At 35.9% G+C, this 25,088-nt stretch overlaps 1 protein-coding gene and 1 long non-coding RNA gene across 2 annotated transcripts; one reads left to right on the top strand and one right to left on the bottom strand.

The window, feature by feature from the left end:
- Positions 1–255: 255 nt before the first annotated feature.
- On the top strand, positions 256–827 carry LOC146725537 (uncharacterized). Its single transcript, XR_014928682.1, has 2 exons — positions 256–304; positions 612–827. It is a non-coding gene; the product is annotated as an uncharacterized LOC146725537 (long non-coding RNA).
- An 11,768-nt stretch (positions 828–12,595) lies between these two features.
- On the bottom strand, positions 12,596–20,863 carry LOC146725536 (uncharacterized). The gene is made up of 11 exons (XM_085496323.1): positions 20,796–20,863; positions 20,395–20,525; positions 19,357–19,428; positions 19,144–19,239; positions 18,164–18,252; positions 17,668–17,770; positions 17,399–17,501; positions 15,604–15,711; positions 14,533–14,628; positions 13,671–13,769; positions 12,596–13,474 (listed from the first exon to the last, which is right to left on the bottom strand). Exons 1-11 carry the CDS (start codon positions 20,824–20,826, stop codon positions 13,245–13,247), a joined length of 1,158 nt encoding a protein of 385 aa, XP_085352449.1. The 5' UTR covers positions 20,827–20,863; the 3' UTR covers positions 12,596–13,244.
- Between the last annotated feature and the right edge of the window lie 4,225 nt (positions 20,864–25,088).

The raw sequence follows: 25,088 nt of genomic DNA, 5'->3' as shown, positions 1-25,088 counted from the left end.
TCAACACAAAATAATGAATGCTACCTTGTCTTTCTTATTTAGTTACCATAACGTATCCACCAAATTCGACTTCGTGCTTAATGATCCGTTTCAACCTTATGTCAAATTAACGTTTCTGAAGTGCCAATCCAAGCAGTCAACAGTCTGTGTGTATGATGATTCTATAGTGGCCAGTTGAACCATCATAATAACACATGTAAGCCAACCACTTAAATCAGTTTAATGACAATTATTATATCCTTTGACAGTTACTGTACGAGCAATGGAACCTGGGCGTGCGCAAAGATTCTGTGTGGGGATACAGGTACGTTTTATTTAACAACTTGTATTGTTAAGTTGTGGATACTCGGACCAAAGCAAACGACACAATTGTCCGAGTCACAATCTTCTACATTTAATACAACTACGTATCTCAGAAAGCAGATGGAAAATTTGAATTGCCTTAAGTTAAACTAGGGAACTACTGTAAAAACAATTCATGTGAAACAAGTTTGGAAATCTCGTTTTATTCATGAAATATACCATGTATATGGATGTTATTGACAATAAAGGTAATTATTACATCCATAAAATATTATAAAATTAAAATAATTTATTTAATTTTTTTACAGTTATCGAGGCAGTCGAGCTCGAGGCTACCGCTGAAAGACCGACAATAGGCTGAGCTAACACTTGATTGAATTCATCTATTTAAGTCATCCTTTAATCGGCAAACCCCTTCTTCGCAAATAAACTATACTATCAATAAATATGGCTGGTGACGACAGCTAATATATATTCAATAATTGTTTCTTCGAATTTATTCAAATAAACTCGGCCTGTAAATAGTGTTGTTGTTGTTGCTGCTGCTGCTGCTGCTGCTGATAGTGCCACTGATGCTATTGTACATCTTACTTATTCTGGATTGCCATCATTCGATTCAAAGGCAACTGTACTCGCATAATCCTCTGTCAACCAACATATCCAATCCATCCATTCTCTGCATACATCCTACGAACATTCTACTGCCCCTCTGACTTTATCACATCACTACACCAATATCTGGTTTATTATTCACTTTCCTGCAATATGTACATATCACATTTGGAACAACGCCCACTATGTTGGGAGGGAGAATAACATTTATTGTACAAGGAACCTTCAATTTTGTATTTTTTAATATTTTGAAGTTAGGTAACTCGTATGGTACCTTCTGCCTTGTTTCTTGTTTTAGGTCATCATGAATTGTGGAAACATTTACAGATAATTTTGATATCTTGCTTTGTTAAATGTGGTCTTCAATACGTTTCCCCGCTACACTGTAGCTAGTTCTTTTTTAACATTGTTGTTATTGTCAATTAAACAAATATTTTCTCTACTCAAAGTCTGATGGTGTTCGCTCCGCCCTCTATCGGAATAATAAACGATTTTTAGCCTGTCCTGTATAATGCTAATACGGTGGTGAGTAGTATTCTTTAAACCAATCAGAAATCGGTATGATTTGTGGCAAGTTGCTCAGCACTCATTGTTGAATAGATTGTTGAATAGTTCCCGCGATGAAGCGAAATATGGAAGGTGGAACGTGTTCAAATGAAATATTATCACGTCTTGCATTGCATTGACCTCATTGGAGAGAATGTTCACGTTGCCTGCAAAATCTAGTTAAATAATAAATGCACATATGTATACAGCAGACATAACCTGTTGGGGGATTTTACGGCTAGTGGGGTATTTCACGAAAATAGTTCTGTATTTCACTTGAGACAGGTAAAATACACCCCCCCCCCCATCCGACTGTAGCCAGACGACTCCTTGCCCTGGCCAATGCTAAGTAATTGGCACTGCCGAAGTCTTTGACAATTGCGGTCATCACTATTTCCACAATAATACTCTCCATACCTCATTCATAGTGTGACTTATATCCAGAGATCGCCGAGCACGGCCATCCAACGTACTTTGTGACATCACTACCGGTATAAATAGCGGTAATAAATATGCTCTTGTGTAAGTGGCAGAGGTGTTTCTATGGTCAAAATACATATTTTAATAAATCGGTTTACATGGCAACTGTTGACTTTTCATGAACTTTTCTTTAGCTTCGCCCCAAATGCACTAAGAGAACAAAAGAAATGGTGGCCTTGTTTTGCGTGAAAATCAAATCGTGCTACCGGGCCTTCCTCCTACATAAAAATAAATAAAAAATCAAACTATTCAACAGTCTACCACTAGGAGCTGCCAGGCTAGAAGTTGTCGACATGTTGCGAGATAAAGGTTAAAAAGTTTACTTATCATTTACAACTGTATGTTTTTTATTCCGCTTGCATACTGGAAGCGTCTACGTCTTGTCAGCTTTGTTTTGTTGTTTGCTAAGCTAGTTGATCTCGTTTTAGGTAAATCAGGGAGCCAGGACAGGAAGTCACAAACTAACTGCAGCAACTCACATGCATATAACTTACATCAAAAGCAACATAAACAAACTTTCAAGACTTTTAACCATATACGCGTGCCTCGGTTTCCTATATTTTAAAATCGTTTATTTTAATACGTTCCAACATTGACAAAGCTCCGAAATTGTCACGAAATTGAACACTGCCTAGCCAAGACTGCTTGTTGCGCCGACCAACGAGTACAAAATGAGACATGGAGGAGTCACCGGCTGTAATTAGTGCACGTTGTACCCAGGTCAAGACTCGTACTCGTGATTTTCATTAGAAGAACGCATTGGATTGTGGGAAAATACATGTTTACCACACAAATGTCGCACATGAGCAGCGCGATAACCACCGTCCTTCATGCATCTGAAAAATACAAACTTAGAACACGTTTACAGTTGCCAGGAATTGCCATACACATCCATGTACAACAAAACATTCTTTTCAATTCAGATAAATAAAACAACAGCTGACTGTAAAATGAATATATATTTTATTCATTAACGCCTTGAGATGATTTGTTTTGTATTCCATTCCCAATGTCCATCATATTGGCCCAGCATAACTAGACCCTTAATCAAATGAATTCAAATGTCACTGTATTTCCATGGTTTGCACACGCTAATTTGGCGTACGTTTACTTTACCTGTCGATTTGACACTTCCGGTTATTTGACAGTCTTGCACGTTTACTATAGGTTGTCGAAACTGAAACATGGTGAACCAATTCTGTGTATTTCAGGTCCACGTGGCGAGACATTTCTTGTGATTCTATGATATTAAAAACCAGTTTTCACAATAATTTAAAAGACTTTCTATCAAGACATGGTAAATGTACGTGCAGCTACGCAATATAATAGACGTATGTTTACAAGCAATATACGACCTTATTAATTGCAAATTCCGAAAATTTAACCAGACTACTTTGAAAGTACACATTTTACTTTTATTCGTTTCTCATCAACATTTTATTAGAAGTAACGGTAGCACATTTTTCCATATACAATTTTAAATATTCGGTACTAACTCTGTCTGCCATGTGGTCGCTTAGTTTATAAACCTATCATTTAAGCTTTGTATTTATGTTATATGGGATATAAAATTAGGACAATGTGTCTCAATATCGTTTAAAGCTTGACTCCTGGCAACTATATTGCTGCAAACATTATATTTACATGTGATAAATTACCCAGTGACGCAATAGTCGGTGGCCAACAAAATCCCGTAAAATATATATTTTTGTTAATGATCCATCTTCAACTCAGTCGTCGATATGATCAGTCGCTTATCTCACTACTACAAAGTTCGTCGCCATCGTCTTTTGTTTCTTTAGGTTTTGGATATGTGTAATGTGGCTGTTACAAACCAGTGAAAGCATAATTCATCGGGTTTCAAGCCTAGTGGCTGTAGTGCCACAATATACACGCTTTATGGATAAGCTGTACTGCCATGTGACACACATAGTGAAATTCAAATTTGTATTGCGTTTTGCATTGGATAGAATGCGAAATAGTATCATTTTGATTGAAAATGTACAATTTGAGAATTTCAAAATATTACGATTTAAAAAAATTGGGTTCACATGCAATATCCATGCACTGCAAATCTATGTATGGTTTATGCCGTCCAATGGAAAAATGCCCTCATAAGCATATGTAAAAGTCGTAGAAAGTCGTGATGAGAAGAAATGTTGTAATGTCTGGATCATGCGCATATATTTGAGAAATAACATCTGACCTCAGAAAAAGCGAGATACAGAATATATTTTAGGGTCATGCCATAGACGACTTCTTCAGAACTGGATGATAATCGATCCATATTGCATATTTTTTAGTTTTAGTAGAATAAAGAAAAGATTTATTATTTGATAACAATACTTGTAAACGATATGGGGTTGCATTTACATAATCGTGATTGTACAGACGTTTTCAGGATTTCAATGCAATTAGTAAAAATTTGTATTCAGATCAATGGACCTAGGATCTTACTGACTGCAGGGCAGATATGCTGACCATTTGTTACTCAGAGTCTTCGCCTCACATAAATAATATCGAATACACAACACCGTAAATACAAATTGACAAAATTAAGCATGAGATGCGCGGACAACTCGAACCGAACCCGCACGGTAGCAAATCGCGTTTCCCACCCGGCTGCAGGGTATCTCTCAAAAATATGCGTATAATTAACTGAGAATACTAAGAACAAATCCCGTGAACCCCCAACCACATCAGTCGTAAGGTTGCGTTTCCACTTTTTCTATCACCCTCCCATAATTAGCTAAAACATAGAACGGGTAAACAGTTCAAAAAAAGATAGATACACTCTTACCAAATCACGCAATGCATCGCTTAGACGAACAAAGTAAACAAAGTAATCGACCCTCAAAAACAAACAAACCCTTCTAACTCGACGGGTGCCTCATATTTACAATTTAAATTAAATTGAATTAAAAAAGTCTGCAGTTCATTTTTCATTACCCATCTTAAAATGTTATGTTACATATTTGCAAAGTGGGAATGCTAACTTAATAGTTTTTACTTTAAATCTACACCAATGCAAACTGCCAAAACATGCTATTCAGTACTTTAGGCGTATGTCAACATCGTTTGTAACAAAGCACTGAAATAAGATATACGACGTTATTAATGGCAAACCGCTATACTGTAAATAGGTGTTTTAAACGTAAACAACACCATATTTTTTAATTGGACAAGCCTGCCTCATGCAGAAAATTGGAAACACCTGTTTTAGTTCACTGTTTTGAATGCATCGGTATACACTCCACATTTACGAGTATTTTATTACACATTATTTGTATTTAAAGCAATATATTTCGTACATAAGTTTATGTCACGAATTTTATGTTCGTCTGGCTGGTTTCCATTAGTTTATATCCGGTCGTCAAGGTACATAAGTAGTTTAGCATACACTATAGGTATGGCCATGAGGGCGCTGCTCATAGTTGGATGCGATGATGAACAGCGCCCTCATGAAAAAGAAAATGTATACTTTATATACTCAAAATGTCATTTTTTATTCTTAAATATTACTAATAATATCATTCTTATATTACTCAGTTTTTAATCCATTCCTTTTTTATTACTTACTCAAAGAAAAAAAACAAAAACAAAAAACAAAACAAAATGTATACTTTATATATACTCTATACTAGTATTACAATTACTGTTTTTTAATCCACTTTTTTGATTAAAAAACAAAAAACAAAACAAAAAAATGTATATTCCATGTCACTGATCTTTTACCCTTCTTTGTGTTATAAACTCCGTTAGTTTTCAAAATGCATTTCAGCGCATTCGTGACTTTGACTGAATGATCTGATTGCTTATATAGTATCAATGTATAATCAATATATATTGTGAAGAATGTCTTGATTGATCTGAGTGCTGCTACCTTTCCACATAATGGCCCAATATGCTTTAAACTGTAAACACAAAGTTGAATTTTATATCAGTGCAAAAATATAATAACAGTAATTTATAACAATAATTTGTCAATGATTGTGAAATATGTTATTCTTCTAAAAGGAAACATTTTATTCTATTAATTTGTTGTTTGCTAAATTCGGTCTTTGAAACTATTTTGAAGTTATTAACACTGCTCATCTTATAATCTCGCTGTAGTAAAAAATACAGTATATACGGTATGTGCCTCTGACGTTACAATCTAGGTTAACAGTGTAAGATTTCACCCTAGAATTGATATCTATATCAATATTGATTGATGTGATGTTATTTGCATTTTACTGATTGTCAATTCGATTCACAGCAGAATAGACATAACGTTCCTTTAAAAATTTAAATATGTTTTTATTTTATTATGTGTTACATTTCCTAATTTAGTATTATTAATATATGCACCATTCAATATTTAAAATAATATTGCATCAATATTACTTGTCTAATGTACACCTCGTTAATTCTTAACTTTTCCGACTTACCTGGACAACAGAATCTGACTTTATAATCTTCACATTTCTCATCGTCCTGTTGTTCATTCAAACAAGCCAATCTGTTAATCATGTCATTGCTCAGGAGCACATCGCCTGTTAATTCAGCTGGTATTCCATCAATAGTCTGGGACTGGATTGCACTGGGTCGTTTGCACCTCTCTTCGCATAGTGTTGCTAGCGTTTCCAGATCACCAACAATTTCATCTGGACTATCCTCGTCGAACCATTGTGACCATTCACCATCACATGGTGGATCAGCTGTTAAAATACGCATCACGTGTGTTATATACACAATTAGGAATACAATTACTTTCACGGAGACCATGTTTCGCAATTAATTATGAATTCATTGAATTAGTTTATAACATAAATCGAATACATCCATATTTATGAGTCAATGCCGCAAAACCATATAACAAATCAGGTTCATTCAAGCTATGGGATAATGTCGTAAATTTTAAATGGTCTTCTGTGATCACAAATTAGAATGTATATCGAGAAATATTAGTTACCTGGACAGCAGAATCTCACTTGATAGACAAAGCAAGTGTTATCTGGTTGATCTTCCATCCGACACACAAAACCAATGTCTGGTGAATAATGCAAGAATATTTCACCAGTATCTTCTGCAGGAATACCGTCAAGGGTCTGCACTTGTATCGCCGATGGATCGGTGCACATTTTATCACCATACAACTCGATGGCAAGAGATGCCAGTTCCCAGTCCCCAGTACCTCCTGAGTTATCTCTTTCGAACCAGATAGTCCATTCACCGTCTTCACATTCTACAGGTGAAATTAAAAATGGTTTTGTTTTTATTCACAGACTTTTGACTAATACGTGAGTAAAATCATGTGCGATCATTGCATAACACTGAGTTCATGATGAGACTTGGATAACCTGTATTTGGGCAACATACAGCAAAAGCATCAGCAGGATAGATAACACAGTGGTAACCAAATGGACACTCAACGCCACCGCGACCACAGTACACTTCAGACACATCATCACAAATTAATGGAAATCCCGCGTGACACAACTATTTAAAAGAAATTCTTGACTAACTTGTGACTCAGAAAACATCACATGCACACAAACAATGAACATTTTTAAAGGCATTCCCGTGGTACAAGGGAACTAACCATTCGTATATCTCACACAGTTGAGATAAAATGCCATGTTTCTTCGTGTTATCGTTCATATGACACGTATCTCGACATATTGAATGTTTATGTTTCTAGATGCGCTGTTCAACACAATTGAATATAATAACGAATTCACATAGCAATGGTCTCAATAGCGATAAACAATTTTGCACCTTTTTACTAGTTTGATTACAATTTTCTTTAACATCTATGTACATTTACTAATGCGCAATTTAAAACTCTCAAAAAATTTACCTACCACAATCAGGATCCGGTGGGCAGCCCCAAGCACCTTTTACACACACGCTAAAATAACACACAAAAACACATATATTAGTGATATTGAATGTTTGAAGAGCAATAACATTTGAACATTTGAATCTCCATCATACACAAATAATGATATTACCCAAGAATGCGGGTATAATGGGTTATCTCCTTGTTCCCTTTCTTTTGCCGCGTACGATATAATATGCAGCACATATTACCGACAACGGATTTTCGGTAACATGTTTGTAGTTATTTTGGCAGTAGCTAGAATATAGAGGCAGATAACAGAAAACAAAGATGCAATCTTTCAGCCTACACGGTTACCAACGTCTTCTGCAAATGTTATGTCACTCGCATGAAAAACGGTGTTTTCAATAGTCGGAATAGTAAAAAAAAGCACACTAGCGATATTGACCGTCAGGTAATCCCGTAAACAAACATGGCACGGCATATGCACTACCATATTCGTTTATATCAATCAAGTAATATATACGATGTTCTGGTAGAATTCTCAGTTGCCTTTAGGAATGTCAAAATTACCTTAATTCAGCTTTAATTCTTAGACCATGGAAATCATTTATCGAAACTTGGAGTAAATAAATAAATAAAACCGACAAATCCGCTAACTGCTCCTAAAGAGTTGAGCATCTAAATGTATTGATGGGAGTGGTGTAATTTAAATGTAGATGTATTTAATCTGCCACAGGCTTACCATATTTCACAGTTTTCTTTATAAACATCAAATTGTCTGTAGAAAGTACAATTCGTTTCACAGTAACCTTAGAACAAATAAAGAAGTTGAGCATTCATGTGATGGTGTTTTGGCGGACCATACACCAGAATTCATGTAGCATTTTATCAAAATGTATAAAGATAAAAATACACCAAGTGTAATAAAACTTCACAATTCACAAATGATGAAATACCTTCAAGATATTGTCCAGACAGACATTCAGACGGTGGACAATTAGGATCAGCACAGCAAAGCCGACTTTTGCTCATTTCGTCATTTGTAACACAAACGTCACACGATTCCACGCACATATCCCTTACAAAGTCGGGCGGACAGGGGCAGACTCCGTCTGTAAATACAATCGTTTTCATATAGTTCAGCATACACACCAGTGAATGAATTAATGAATGAAAGAACGAATGAAAATGTGAATAAATGAATCAGCATGGTACATATATATATGAACAATTTTGTCAAAATAATAGGTACTCACCACATGCCGGATCTGGTATACAATTCCATCTTCCATCCTTGCACGTGCTATCAGAAATTAAAAACAAAAATATTACCAATCTCACAATCTTTTAATTAACAAAACGGGAGGTATTAACTATGTTACTGTTACAATACAATTACAACTCATTACCAGATTTCACAGTCTTCATTCACTACATCTCCCGGCGAGTAATATTCACAGTCCAACTCACAAAACCCTTCTGTGGAAATTAAAAACATTTGTGAGAGCATATTGATGATATTTTTTCTTCCGATTACGTCATCAACATGGCGGTTTTATTGAAATGTGTTTACAATGTGTATCACGTGACACCACTAGACTCTTGTAATGCACATCAATTAACCAGTTACTCGTTTTTTAATTGACTATTAAGAAAAATCCTCTAAATTAAAATCACGTTTACATGTAAAATATCAATAAAACTCATTGCTTCGCTGGGAAATGTTATTCCCGCTTAATAGGTATATATTCTTTCGGTGTCCATTTTTTTTTTACTTTCTTTGTTCTTAAAAAATTACTATGATAGAACTGTCGTTCAGAACTAGGTTGTTCTCGCGTGATTTAAGACGGTAGCACGATTTTTTTTCTATTTAAAAATGGGACATTTTGAAACAACGGTAGGCAGATTGACAAGCTGTATAGGTACACTACTGAATGAGCTAAGCAGGTGTTTTTTGTTTGAAACACATGTACTTTACTATGATATGCAAATTCAGATGCAAATTATATGTAGAAGGGGGTTAGGTGTAACACATACAATACATGTAATAACAGGGTTGCAGAAAAAAAACTCGCCAAATGCTCTGTACTACAAAGTCACGGACGTTTACTAGTTAGTATCTTCGTAGCCGTACTTTAAAGCGGGAATGTCGTCACCTGCCCAAGCGACGATAAAAACACACGCTAAAAACGCAAGGGCTCATGGGTAGACGATTGTTTGTAAACAATGACACGCTATGGCCATTTGGCACATGCGCAGATGTGGACTCCCCGCTTTAACTCTCAGTAACAATAAATGGCTTTATAGTGTATTCACAACTGTTACGAACGGGAATACGAGATAGTCTCCCGCGAACCTGGCCGCCAATATCTCGCACTCCAGAACGCAACACTAAAGGTCAAACAAAGGCACACAGTCAGGATATGTCCAATAATACTAATTTAATAATACAATAAGCATAAACCAATAACAGGAGTGTTATAAATCACAAACCGGTCAACAATGTACATCACAATAAATATAACATTAATGATAATAGCCCAGCTCGGAATTGTCTACCCTACCTAAGTGCAGAACCCGTATTGCGTAGTTTCAGCGATAGTACAGTTAATCACAGCAACGTCGACGGCGATATCAGGTCTACAGCTCCAAACTAAGAGGTCTCGGGGAATGCAAATTACACGACACTGACCGTAATGTTACGCGACTTCCATACCGTCCGTGTAGAGAGAAGACCAAGATCAGCAAACCATGCTTTCTGGCGAAACACCGGTCTTTGAATACAGTTTGTTTTACAGCGTAGAACCACAGCAGGCTGTTTTGCATCTATCAGTCCCACATGCCGAATTGGTCAGGCATTATCGTGAGACATACGTTGGCTGCCACGTTGACACTGCACCGGAGCTGAGCTGAGCTGCACTGCACTGGTCGGGAGCTGGGTGACAACTTGATTAACTCGTGTTCACGTTCGTCTTGCACTAGCATGAAGAATATTAATTAGCAATGACAATACATGCTGTCTATTCTAATTCCGCAGCTGGGCAAGCCTCACTAGCTAACTGGGCATTATCAAAATATATTAATTTTACAGCAAAAATAGAATATCATAACACAACCTAATCCAGTGTGAAACATTTATTCTGAACGATATCTCTGTGACTGAAACAGGATTGTATATGAAACAGAAAAGGCAGATATTTCCTTAAAATGTTAGATCAGTACGTTAATTTAAAGCTTATTACCTGGTGTGTATACTCCTCCTAAACACGATGGTGCCGCACAACCGTCGTCTACGCAACACAGATAGCCAGGCGTCACAGATGCATGTTCACCACAAAGATCACAAGTAAGCCAGCAAGACATGGACTAACTTTTTTTTGAAAATTATATAATGCCATGTTATTAATCACGGGGATAATCACACTCACTCACTCACACACACACTCACTCACTCACTCACTCACTCACTCACACACACACGCACACACGCACGCACGCACGCACGCACGCACGCACGCACGCACGCACGCACGCACACACGCACACACGCACACACGCACACACGCACACACGCACACACGCACACACACACACACACACACACACACACACACACACACATACGTGGATTGCTATATGTTGTGAGGACTAGGTAACAGCACCCCCCATACGAGGACACCATTTTCCCCTGTACCTACTGCCATAAAATTAAAAAACATATCATCAAATCTATTAAGGATATGCCCTGTTTACGCATTTTTAGAGTATCTCCAAATTTTGCTGACCTGGTTTTTCCTATGCCACAGAGGACAAAATTCCGAGGACTGTGATTTTGTTGCGAGGACAAGGAAATTTCAGGGGGTGTCACTCATAATCTTGTTGCAAGTCCTCGGAAAACATGCTAATAAACAAGATATTTCACTGCTCATCTAAAGCAGAGGTAACTGTTTCAAACATAAACCATTCAAGGCGATGACTTTTGGATTGTTTTTTTTTCTAAAACAGAAATAATTACACTATATTCCTTTTTAATTAGAAATGATTATTGCAAGACAATCCTTTTATATTCCATGTAATGAAGTGAATGTATATATTGTTGCCACTATTCATTGATATTCTATGCAATGAATTGACTGCATTTATTGATGTCAAAATTTTCATTGATACTCCATTCAAAGAAGTGACTTTATTTATTGATGGCAAAATATTCATTGATATTTCATTCAATGAAATGTCTGCATTCACTGATGACCCCAAGAATCTCCCCTCTAGATCTGCCACTGAAAATATTCATTCATATTCTCCATGCAATGAAGTGACTGTATATATTAATTTCACAATATTTATTGATATTCTATGCAATGAAATGACTGTATTATTGTTCGTAAAATATTCATTGACATTCTATGCAATGAAATAATTGCATTTAGTGTTCGCAAAATATTAATTGATATTCCACACAATGAAGTGACTGTATATATTAATGTTAACTATTGATAATCAGTGTATTTAAGTGACTTTATTTTTTCCAAACCAAAATATTCCAAGTAATGAAGGGACTGTATTTATTGTTGCCAACTTTTTTATTGATATTCCATACAAGGAAGTGACTGCATTTATTGCAGCCAACATTTTCATTACAGAGAGGGTAACCTCATACTCACTTTATTAGTACATGCTTCACACAGAAGTCAATACTGTTGTTTTTTAGCATATTACCAAGGCTGAAGTCATTCTCAAATTTCCAAATTATACACATATAAAGTGAATGTTTCAAACATAACTAAAACATAATCTCTACATAATAAATCATTACTGAACATAAAATTTGTTTGAATACCTTTTTTTTATTCTTAATGGTACACACTGAATACATGTACATTAAAAAAATCAGCAATAGTTACATAAAGTAAATGATATCATCACAGCAAATGTCAATGGTGGATAGGGGGTGGGGCGACAACAAATTATCAAATATTCAGGTTTTAATATACATGTATGAGGGGCACACAATGAAACCATCCGTACTTAAACACTAAAAATATGGCAATGCTGCGTGATGGGATGGGTTGTTGTGTGCCCAACAAGTGTTGAACAAGGTGTGATACAGGTTTGTGAAACTGATATAACCATCTTTTAGAGCCCAGGCTTCATCATATTGTGAAGCTTTGAAATTATGTTCATAGTTTATCTATTCATATGCAAACAAGTTTGATCTTGCATACTGTTATTACCTATAATTGAAAATTTATCTGCTCTATTTGAAGTGCATCTAGACAAGCACATAAACCAAAATTAATTTATACTGGATCAATATAAATTGACTTGTTTTGACCATAACCATATATGAAAGCACATGCTAACAGAAGCATTCAAGACACATGTAAGAAAGATGAAACTCATTCTTGCATGTATTACATATTTGATAACCCACCCCCAACCAACTAAATGGCATACAGAAGACCTGTAGCCAGAGTTAAGAATAATGCTGTTTTGACTTTGATTGCCTTTTATATGTTGTTATCAGATTGTACACACAATACTTTATGTTTTTCCATGACCTGCTGGCCAGTACTTGATTCTCTTTCAGACAGTTAGTACATTCAATCTTTCCAGGAACTTTTAACATTCTGATATTTCTCATAAAATAGTTTTTAACTATTGTCCGTTCTTCTGTGGTCCACATCTTTTTCCCATCACTCACACCTAAGCACAAGAGAAAATGTAATTAAACCATAAGAGGTCCAAAAGAACTTAGTGCATGGAAATAAAACTGTCTAGTATTCAAGACTTAATGATAGCAAGCAATGTAGAAACCACAAGACAAATTAATTTTTAACTGAGAGCAAAATATATATGACTTCGTGCTTAGGAAGGGAATACAATCAATCAATTATAATACCTTTATCAGGTTCTCTCTGTAAATAAGCTTTCTTAGTTTCTGACTGCATAGGGTTATCTGTGGAAGTTCTCTTGTTATACAGTGATGACATGATTACATCTGGAATAAAAATAACACAAATCAAGGCAGTTAGTAAATGAAGCTGAAATCACAAGTAATGGAGCACTGAAAACAAACCCAAAAGAATGACACCCTCGAAGGTTTCGCACACTATACTTTGTCTACATTCACTAGGAAAGTACTTTTTTGTTGCGAGCAGTTCAAATTTATGAGTTAAGACGTTATTCAGGAAATTTCTCCCAAACAAGCATGGATACTCTACTCCTACAAGCAGGAGATTTGTGATGGAATGCAACAACTAATGATACTTTCTGCAGAAAACCCATTTACCAGACATTATTTAGCAATAAGAGGTCAAGTACTAGTACAGGGATGTGTTCAATGAGCGAGATGCAGAAAAAACACATTATTTAAGAGGCCATTTCCATCCATTATGGCAGCGAGAAATCCATTATTTCAATTATAATGCCCAAAATGTAGTGATGTGCTCAAGAAAAAGGACAACAACTCTGTTGTTATTGCGTCCTGACTTTAACACGTTCACAAACAAATGGCATACAAAAACATGTTTATAGGTAATTTTGCAATTAAAAAGACCAGGATTTTCTAACTTAAACGACTAGTAATGGATTTGTTGTTTAAACAATCTTCACAAGTGCGGACAATTTGGTATATTGCTGATCTTTTTTGTGCATTGTCCTCAAGCACTACCCTGTTATTGTCTGATAATGTTACAGCATCTGGTACTGATCAACCAATGAAACCACACGATAACTAATAAGAGATAAAATAAAAACAATACCTTCCGCTGATTTTTTCTTCTTTTTTGGTGAGGAATCACTGGTAGAATATGTGGAGGTTCTTTTATTAGAAACTTGTGTCTTGTTCACAGCAAGATCTAGATTTGAATTAATAGATAAGAAAATTTAATGCTGTTTAATATTAATTGTCATTTTATCATTTTCCATGATAAATATTGTGGTGGAATACAATTTCTGTAGGTATGGGATGGGAAAATACTGATATAGAGATAACAAGCAAAGCAGTGACCGTAGACTTGAAGAGAACGTACACAAGTGTTATTATGACAAGTGTGTAGTGTAACTTGCTGAAAACTTGGTCAGAATAAGTAATGACTTTGCAAAGACTAAAAATTACGTGACCAACTAGGACTGAGTAGGAGAAATCGCCTGTACAGTTGTGCTGACTAGAGTGATATTTAACACATTTTATAGCAAGTCACTGTCAACATTGTTGGGAGTTTAATAGTTATGGTGTACTCACTTTGAACCAACTTGGAATCCTGACTCCAACAAGTGAGGATTGACTGGGGATTTGTAGATGTGTGTACCAGCCACAGAAAGCCGATACCAGCTTATCTGTCACTTGACTATTGTAGGGGTGCACCCATAGGAAAGCGGATTGAACCAGGCCATTAACGTCAATGAATTCCTACATTGCTTATTAGTTGGAATAATACTGGTGTACTTTGGATTTAACACTGGTACCAGTGGTAATCGCACAGGAGGAATGGTTAGAGGACTCTATTGACCGGGTAATTTAACTAAGATAGCAAACCCCTAACTCAACCACAGACACCCAAATGTGACCCTGGTAATCTGAGAATAAGCTCGTTGTAGACCACTCAGGAGACCCTGTGGGAACCCTATCCACTGAACCAATAAAGTGCTACCAGTGGTGTTAGGAAAGCTGACTCACCGCTGACTTATTTTATAACCAGTGGCCAGTTATTTAATAAAGTGCTAGAAAATATTTCTTGGACGAGTTGTTTCAAGTTAAAATTGCAACTGAGAACACAGATTAGTTACAGTTAAAAATAAGTTTAGTCTTACGGTAAGGGAAATAAAATTACCTTCAACAGATTTCTTCATAGGTAAAAGGAAATCCGTCTTCTTAAGTTCTAGGGATGGAGTATGCACAGAAGCTCTCTTTGACATGTGCGTCTTAGAATCTTCTGAAGCTAAAAATAAAAAAAAATACAATTTTATCAGAACAATCAATATGGCAAATGCAATTAATTTTGAACAAAATTATACCATGCATGTCTGGAAAACAGTTAAACAGATAAATTGATGTTATATTCAGTTGTTATTTCAAGTACTGTCTTTGTCCCAAATACCAATGAATCAAATCACGTTCAAGAATTCAACAAGTCATTGTCAATGACACGTCCCCGTTCCGTTCATATTTGAGTGACATATACATTCAAAGCAGATCATGACCGAAATGCACCTGCATATGTACAACACATTGAACAAAATCCATCCATGCATGACTGAGATCCGGTTCTGGAATTGGGAAAATACATGATTTTGATGCATTTTCGGCCTTAAAATGGCCATCATTCAGCTATTGTTAAGCGGATCATGAAACAAACGCACATATCTATTTGTGACATGATGTATCTTGTGTGTGTGAAGTTTGAACTTGATCAATCCAGACATGTCTTGGATACGGATCCAGAACTGAATTTTTTAAAACAAAATGGCCACCAGTCGGCCATTTTGAACTTGATCTGGAAAAAAAAATGACGTGCATCAAGGTCCTATTATGTTTAATGTATGTACCAAATTTCAACAAAATCCGTCCATGCATAACTGAGATCCGGGTTCGGAATGGTGAAAATGTGCGATTTCAACCTTAAAGCGGCCGCCATTTGGCTATCGTTAATGAAATCATGAAACAAATACACATACATATTTGTGACATGATGTACCTTGTGTGTGTGAAGTTTGAACTTGATCAATCCAGACATGTCTCGGATGCGGATCCAGAACTGAATTCTTTAAAACAAAATGGCCGCCAGTCGGCCATTTCGAACTTGATCCAGAAAAAAAATAACGTGCATCAAGGTCCTATTATGTTTAATGTATGTACCAAATTTGACTGAAATCCGTCCGTGCATAACTGAGATCCGGGTCTGGAATGGTGAAAATGTGCGATATCAATGCATTTTCGGCCTTGAAGCGGCCGCCATTTGGCTATCGTTAATGAGATCATGAAACAAATGCACATACATAATTGTGACATGATGTACCTTGTGTGTGTGAAGTTTGAACTCGATCAATCCAAGCATGTCTCAGATACGGATCCAGAACTGAATTCTTTAAAACAAAATGGCCGCCAGTTGGCCATTTCAAACCCGATCCCCCCCCCAAAAAAGACGTGCATCAAGGTCCTATTATGTTTAATGTATGTACCAAATTTGAACGAAATACGTCCATGCATAACTGAGATCCGGGTCCGGAATGGTGAAAATGTCTGATTTTGATGCATTTTCGGCCTTAAAATGGCCGCTATTCGGCTATCGTTATCGGATCATGAAAAAAATGCATGTGCATATGTCCCATATAATGTGTGATGTATGAGTGAAGTTTGAACTTAATCGGCCCATGCATGTTCGAGATACAGGTGATCACGGACGCACGCACACAGGGCAAAACATAAGTCCCCGTTTTCGGACTACGTTCGAACGGGGACTAATAAGCTCACTTCAGAAATAAAACTGTTGCCAGTCAGACAATGTTAATCACATCATGAAAAAAAAAAACTTTGTGAGATGATCATACAGAATTTGAGTGAAATAAGTACAGCCATGACTGGGAACTGTAAAATGTCTCTCATTATGTCTAAAAATGGCAGCTTACCTGCTTCTACAATACAACGTGATATATCTTCTCTAAATTGCACTATGTTGTCCATGTCATACATTAATTTTGTAGACTGTCCATTAGCAAACTGCTCTGCAAACTGAAAAGTATTATGACATTATCAGCAATAAAATAAACATTGCTGTCGATACAACGGCCTGATATATGATACATACATTGAGAAAGTACTGTAAAACCATTTATTTTCACTGACATTTAATATATCACTATTTTAATTTTAAATGCAGCTGAAAGTTCATAATTACCTTGATGACTAACACACCACATGATACAGCATCATCTTGCATTGTATGATCCACTTTCAATATAGTATAAGTACTGACTTCACCCTTCTTACTTGCATAATTACTAAAAGATAACAGATATTTTAGTTGTTGAAAATGAAAAATCTTGTGCAAGAGTTAGGTGCATTTTTTGTGTTACGGTAAGTAAACTATGGCATGTAGGTGGCACAGGATCCTACTGATAATTTATAGCAAACACTTGTATCAAGAATAATACTTGAAGTAGGAGTGCATATGGATCCAACCTTATCCAATTCTTGGTAATTTGCTCCACAACTACATGTATGTCATATTTTGTTATAGCAACCAAACACTCTTGGGGACATAGTTATGTTCAAACAATAACTACCTATTTCTCATACTACAGTATATCCCAGAACTTTGAGTTAAATTAAAAATCTACAAAATTATGCAAAAACAGAAAAAAATCAATTATAATTGAACTCTTCCTACTTACTTCCAATTCCGCTGAATTGTCACCATTGTCTCTTTACTTTCACCAGTAGAATTCAGATATATTATTTCATGACTTTTTTGCTTAACCACCTGTAAAGCATTACAAAAATCAATTCTCATATTGGACAGAAATAAACTAGTCATTGAAAATGACACAGTCCCCGTTAAATATTTGAAAGTTTTCTTTGTGCTCGTCATATTAAAGCGGAGGGGTTGTCGCGAGCGTGTCCTTGAAACTTGAGTTCCAAGTGGTGTATACAACAGATTGTTTATTTACATCAAAACACATGTTCCGTGTAGTAGTAATATGGCCAAAATAAAAACAGCCGTTATTCTGCCATCTTTGATCTGATTATGAAACACACTTGATATGTACGATGTATGTGCCAATACGAATGAAAATGGTACATAAATTGTGGAAATATAGTAGTAAGGCCAAAAAGTCAAATGGCTGTCACAATTTGTCATGGACATGCATCCTAACATGTATAAAGTAAATGTATGTGCCAAATTTGAATGAAAACTGACAGAGCACATCCAAGATACCACATAAAAAAAAAAAAAGATGCAAAATTCAATTGATCCAATTGCAAAATAAATCGTCATGGACATGTATCTTAGCATGTATAATCTATGTACCAAGTTTGAATGACAACTGACAAAGCATGTCCAAAATACAAAATTTTCAAAAAACAAGATGGCTGCTAGTCGGTCATTTTGAATCGAATCGCTGAACCACTGCATGTGCATATGTCCCACATAAGATACTAGGCACATGCAAAGAATTAACATAATCGGTCCAAAGGGATTCTGAGATATGACTCCGGACGGACGCACGGATCATTCGAACGGGGACTAATAAAATTGTTCAGTACTGATGGATTTATGCAAAGCAAATGGAAAACAATTATACAAGAATTTTAGAGTCAACTGTAAAATTGAAAATGGTGCCTGAATTATTTACAGTATTTTACAACTTACCACAAGTGTCCAATGTCCATTTATTATGCCAGAATTAGTTGTTTCTCCACCTTCAAACATAGCACCTATTACCATCTCATACTTGGAAAGATTTATCTGTAAATACATTGTATGCATTAGTAATAATACACATGACTAGTAACAATTGTTGCTAAATGGAAGAAACAAATTTCCACTAGCTGACTAGTCTGGAAAATATTAAATGATAATTACCTTTTTTGGTTTGGCCATTTCACCCTTCAAACAAATAGATGTCATTAAATTGTGGTCAAAAAAAAGAATGGCCTGAAAACAATATAAAATTACATTGTCAGCAATGAAATAAAGGAGATTATGTTTAATGATAAGCAATGAATAAACTGTGGCAACAAAGCATAACAGCAGACACCAATGGAGGAAATAAGTACTAAAAAACTGTTGAAGTGCACTACACTTTGGATATTGTGCACTAATAGGAAAAAATATATTTCAATACATATACACTGTATTTTACATAATATTCACATCAGATAGCATCAGAAAGTGATGAACAGTGCATGAATAACTCAATCTAAATAAATAAAATTCATTTCGTCCGATTGTGAATGCTCAACACAGACCTGACAAACTTTCATAGAGAATGGTCAATCAGAATGCATCTTTAAATAGTAGCACAAATTATTAACATATTCTAGTAGTTACTCAAGTGACTTATAAATGAATGAGTGTCAAATGTTAAACACTTTTTTAATCTCATTGATGATCATTATATATCTAAGGCATTCCCATTGAGGTCAGGTCAACAAAGAAGTTGTGAATCAGAGACCCCCCTCCCATCCCCTCCATTAATCTGCCATGCTGTTATGTTGACAGAAAAGAGAATCAGAGAGACCCACACTCCACAATCATCATAAACAAACACAGACTAAATAACACAAATACCAATGGTAACCAGTCAAATATCAAATTACAAAAGCAACATTGGGGAAAATACAACCAAATATGTTATCATACCAATTTAAGTTTGATTGAAAATGACATTGATATGTGAACAAAGTCTATCAATTTTGAACAAATTATCACTGTCAGGGTCAGGGATACCCTGAAACAGAATATCTACAAGAAAAACAAGATTTCTTTCCATTGAGCAGCAATAAGTAAAAGTTTACCAAAATCTTTATCATTCAATATGCAATTAAATCTTAAACTCAGCTTCCCAATTCAGCCATCACCATTCCACCTGTTCAGAACCTTTCAACATAAAATAAATACCTTTTTCTCTCTTGTGGCAATATAAATAGCAGAGTTCACAATATCATCTGACAGCTGTTTTTTATGGCCCAGGTCCAATATACTGTTCTTCATTATCGAGTAGGGCCCTACTTTCATTGTATCTACATCACCTGTAAAACAACATAAACCATTCAAAAACCCTATTACAATAAATACTTTTTCTATCAGGTTGATGTGGTTGTATCTTGTAGATCTGTATAAGCATCAGTGGCAGTCTTTTTCAGATACGCATGTTTACCTTCACAACATCTTCAACTAATGGAAGAAATTTTGGCATGTTCCTCTTCCTTTCATTCATAGTATTAAGTGCATGTAAATACTGAACACCAAGTGCCTTAGGAAATGGTGAATTAAACTGAACACTAAATATATGAACAAACCTTTAGAAACATCTTCATCATCAATATGCATACATTTGTCTTGTAGTTTTCCATTTATATCTGTATTATTATTATTATTATTATTATTCATTTCTTGAAATTCCTCATCTTCAATGATATTACCAGTATTCAGTAGGTCTTCATTCTCACATTCATCTATAATTCACACAATTTTGAAAAGTTAGTAAGCCAAATGACAAATATCATACGACTTATTTCAATTCTCGTCCTAAGACAGTGCTCAAAGAGATTACAGCATAACTACTGCAAAGATTGTTCAGTGTCATTGATAAAAACTATTTCCTGAACAAATACTAACCTAATATCAATACACAATAGACTGTTCATTCTATCGGTCATTCTGGTTTTTCTGCTGGCATATACAAGGGGACAATTTTTGTTGTTATCTTTAACAGTGTCAGCAAATACTGATAATCGTTGGCTAGTGTATATTTGATACTAATAACAATTCCCCATAATCATTGATTGAAATTCCATCAACAAATTCAGGCATTTCAATTTAGGGAAAGGTGACCAGCCTATATGCTAGTTCCATATTTGACATACAACTAAAGAAGGTGACGATGATTGAGTAAAAACAATAGTTGGAGTGTCATAGCAGTGAAACGCAGAATTTATCATGGGATAAAACACTACTCACCATCTATGTTGATTTCTATTTCATCAAGTCCTTTGTTCTTGAATTCTCCAATATTTCCTTTCTCAAATGCCATCAGAATTCTGCTGACCTTTGCAATTTGTAATGTATTCTGTGGAAGTCTGTAAAACTCTCGATGGACTCTTATGTCATGTCCCAAAAATCCAGCAAGGATGTCTTGCTCATTGTCTTTCAAATTGAAGATTTGTGACATTGTAGCAATTTGTTTCCTTAAATTTGTAGAGGTGAACCGTTCAGCATGTTCAATGCCACATTTTGTTACAAACTTTCTCAGGCATACTGTTGCACGTACTGGGCGCAGTGAGTTTTGTAAACACGCAAAAATGTATGGATTTGCCACATTGACTTCAACAGCTTTTCTTTTTTCAATAAGTAATTTTATCTGATTACAGTGATCCTTGGTTAATAGAACAGGCACATTTCTTCCTCTTTTGCCTTTTATTTCAACTCTATCAATCAAACGACACAGATTTTGCTCCCAACTTGTCAAAGATGAACCAGCTTCTTGATTGACTCCTCTTACTTCTTTAAAATCTTCTAGAAGCATTCTTTCCATTTCCCCACTCCTCCTCCTATTGAATAAAATCAATTGGGCTAACGTTATCTCGCTCAAATTCTTCCAGGTTGATGTGGTTGTATCTTCTTGTAGATCTTTATAAGCATCAGTGGCAGTCTTTTTCAGATACACGTTTACCTTCACAACATCTTCAACTAATGGAAGAAATTTTGGCATGTTCCTCTTCCTTTCATTCATAGTATTAAGTGCATGTGAACTTATCGACTGTGCCCACTGTATCTCACACAATTTAAGGAATTTCTTAGCTGCTAATTCGTTGGTAGAGTCTTCATTTTTGATTGCCTCAGCCATGCAGATTGTAGTACATTTCTTTAGAGAGTGACCCAACTTTAATGCGAGAGAAGGTTTTCCAAGAACTCTGTCGTCAAGGTTATAGTCTGCCAACTGCTGTGTTGCCTGGATTACGATTTCAAACTTTGAAGGATGAATATATTCTTTTAGGGAGGATGCATTTTTCTTACTGATCTTTCTAAGTTGTATTAGAAGTTTTGCAAGTTCTCTCATTTTCTGCTTCACGTACTGGATCTTTGCAGATTCTGTACCAACTTTCATATATTCCCTGGATCCAAATTCTATGATAAGATCATCATTTCTTGCAATTACTGCCACTTCATCCTGAGTCATTCTAGATAGCACTCTGTCCGCCATACCCTCTGTAACATTATCACTATGTGGTAATAACATTCCTGCTACTTGTTGTATTCTTCGGTGAATTATTTTTGGTGTTGCATTTTCAAACAGTTTGACAGGACATGTCTTGTTGTGTTTATACAGTTCTGCTTTGATGAACCAACCCAAACATTCAGGACAAGGGAGATACTGCGATACAGGAACTGTAAATGATGGTCTTCTGTATGGTATGATATAGCCATATCCATCTTTAAGTATTTCAACATTATGAGCATGGTTGCCTTTATTTGTTAGTTTCTGCCATAAAATTTTCCTTTCGGTACTTCCCTTTCTGAAACTTAATGCATAGACAACATCTTTCTCTGTACTGTGTTTATTCTCAAAATGCCTTGGTAACTTTGGATATTTGTTCATGCAGTAAACACAGTAAGCAAATTTGTCCCATTTTCTTTTCCTATTGGAATTATTTGTTGTTTGAACCTGCACCGAGGAAGGATTCACAGAACTGATTTGGATGTCATTCTTAAGATTCTTTGTAGTAGATGATGTACTAGGCAGATTTCTTTTTTCTGAAGACTTTACAAACTCTATGCTCATTTCACCTGCAGAAGTATTTTGATGATTCTTGTTTTCTTTCCCATGAAACTTTGATGACAATGGTGACACAGTATTGAATTCAACAGACTCACAATCCGACAGATCAGGAACAATGATACTATTGGAACAATTATCACTACTTTGACAGATAGCAGCTGATTGGCAAGCCTTATCTTTGGGGCTTATGCTAGATTTCATCCATGGCTTGTCATTTCCTGTAGTTTTCACATCACTGATACTATGCATATCTAATTCACAAGAAAAAGATACATCCGACTCACAATCTGAATTTGGTTCATAAGTAGGGTCAGCATCAGAATCGTCATAGTCTTCTTCAAAGTTTTCACTATCATTTTCATCTTCATTGTCATGAGTAGCTGCAGTTTTTACTTCCATTGAAGGATGAGTTTTAACCTTAGTTTGTACAGGTGTGAGAGGCCTAACTTTAACAACATTTTTACTTCTATCCCATTTAGATTGCAGAAATGGAAAAGAAATTTCAGAATCAGAAATGTCAGATTCACAGTCTGATTCCAAAACAATGTTTGAATCATATTTTTTAAACAAGGTTGATGATTTACGTACATTTTTACAGGAATTAGTATAACCTGGGGTGAGAAATTCTTCTGGTGAGGTTATAAATGGCAAAATGACTCTTCTTTTTAATGATTTTGTCTTGCCTCTATCTGACCCACCATTGACATCATTATGTACCAAACATGATTCTGGTTTCAAGTTGCCACCATCTGGTTCACTTCTGGCAGTTAAAATACTGTTCTGTAAGATGAATGATCCTGAATTCAAATTGCCACCATCTGGTTCAGTTCTGACAGGTAGCACACTATTCTGTATTATACACGATTTTGGTCTCACGTAGCCACCAACCGAACCATGTGCAATATACGATTCAAGATTCACGATACCACCATCTGGCTCGAACCTGGCAGGCAATAGACATGCTACTGGTTCTGAGTTGCAACTATCAAGTTTACTTCTGTCAATCTGCGTGAAATGTGATTCTGGTTCAGTGTTGCAGTCAACAGATTCACTACTGGCATTGTGGGTAACATGTGATCCTGGTTCAGTGTTGCAGTCAACAGGTTCACTACTGGCATTGTGGGTAACATGTGATTCTGGTTCAGTGTTGAAGTCAACAGGTTCACAACTGGCTTTGGCATCATTGTGTACCAAACATGATTCTGGTTTCAAGTTGCCACCATCTGGCTCACTTCTGGCAGGTAAAATACTGTTCTGTACAATGAATGATCCTGAATTCAAATTGCCACTATCTGGTTCAGTTCTGACAGGTAGCACACTATTCTGTATTATACACGATTTTGGTCTCAGGTAGCCACCATCCGAACCATGTGCAATATACGATTCAAGATTCACGATATCACCATCTGGCTCAAACCTGGCAGGCAATAGACATGCTTCTGGTTCTGAGTTGCAACTATCTGGTTTACTTCTGTCAATCTGTGTGAAATGTGATTCTGGTTCAGTGTTGCAGTCAACAGGTTCACTACTGGCATTGTGGGTAACATGTGATTCTGGTTCAGTGTTGAAGTCAACAGGCTTACTACTGGCATGGTGGTTAACATGTGATTCTGATTCTGTGTTGCAGTCAATAGGTTTACTACTGGTATTGTGGGTAACATGTGATTCTGGTTCAGTGTTGAAGTCAACAGGCTCACAACTGGCTTTGGCATCATTATGTACCAAACATGATTCTGGTTTCAAGTTGCCACCATCTGGTTCACTTCTGGCAGGTAAAATACTGTTCTGTACAATGAATGATCCTGAATTCAAA

The sequence above is a fragment of the Saccoglossus kowalevskii genome, unplaced genomic scaffold (genome assembly GCF_978046115.1).
Source record: "Saccoglossus kowalevskii unplaced genomic scaffold, keSacKowa6.1 SCAFFOLD_139, whole genome shotgun sequence".
NCBI lineage: Eukaryota > Metazoa > Hemichordata > Enteropneusta > Harrimaniidae > Saccoglossus > Saccoglossus kowalevskii.
This window is presented reverse-complemented; position numbering and strand designations above follow the sequence as displayed.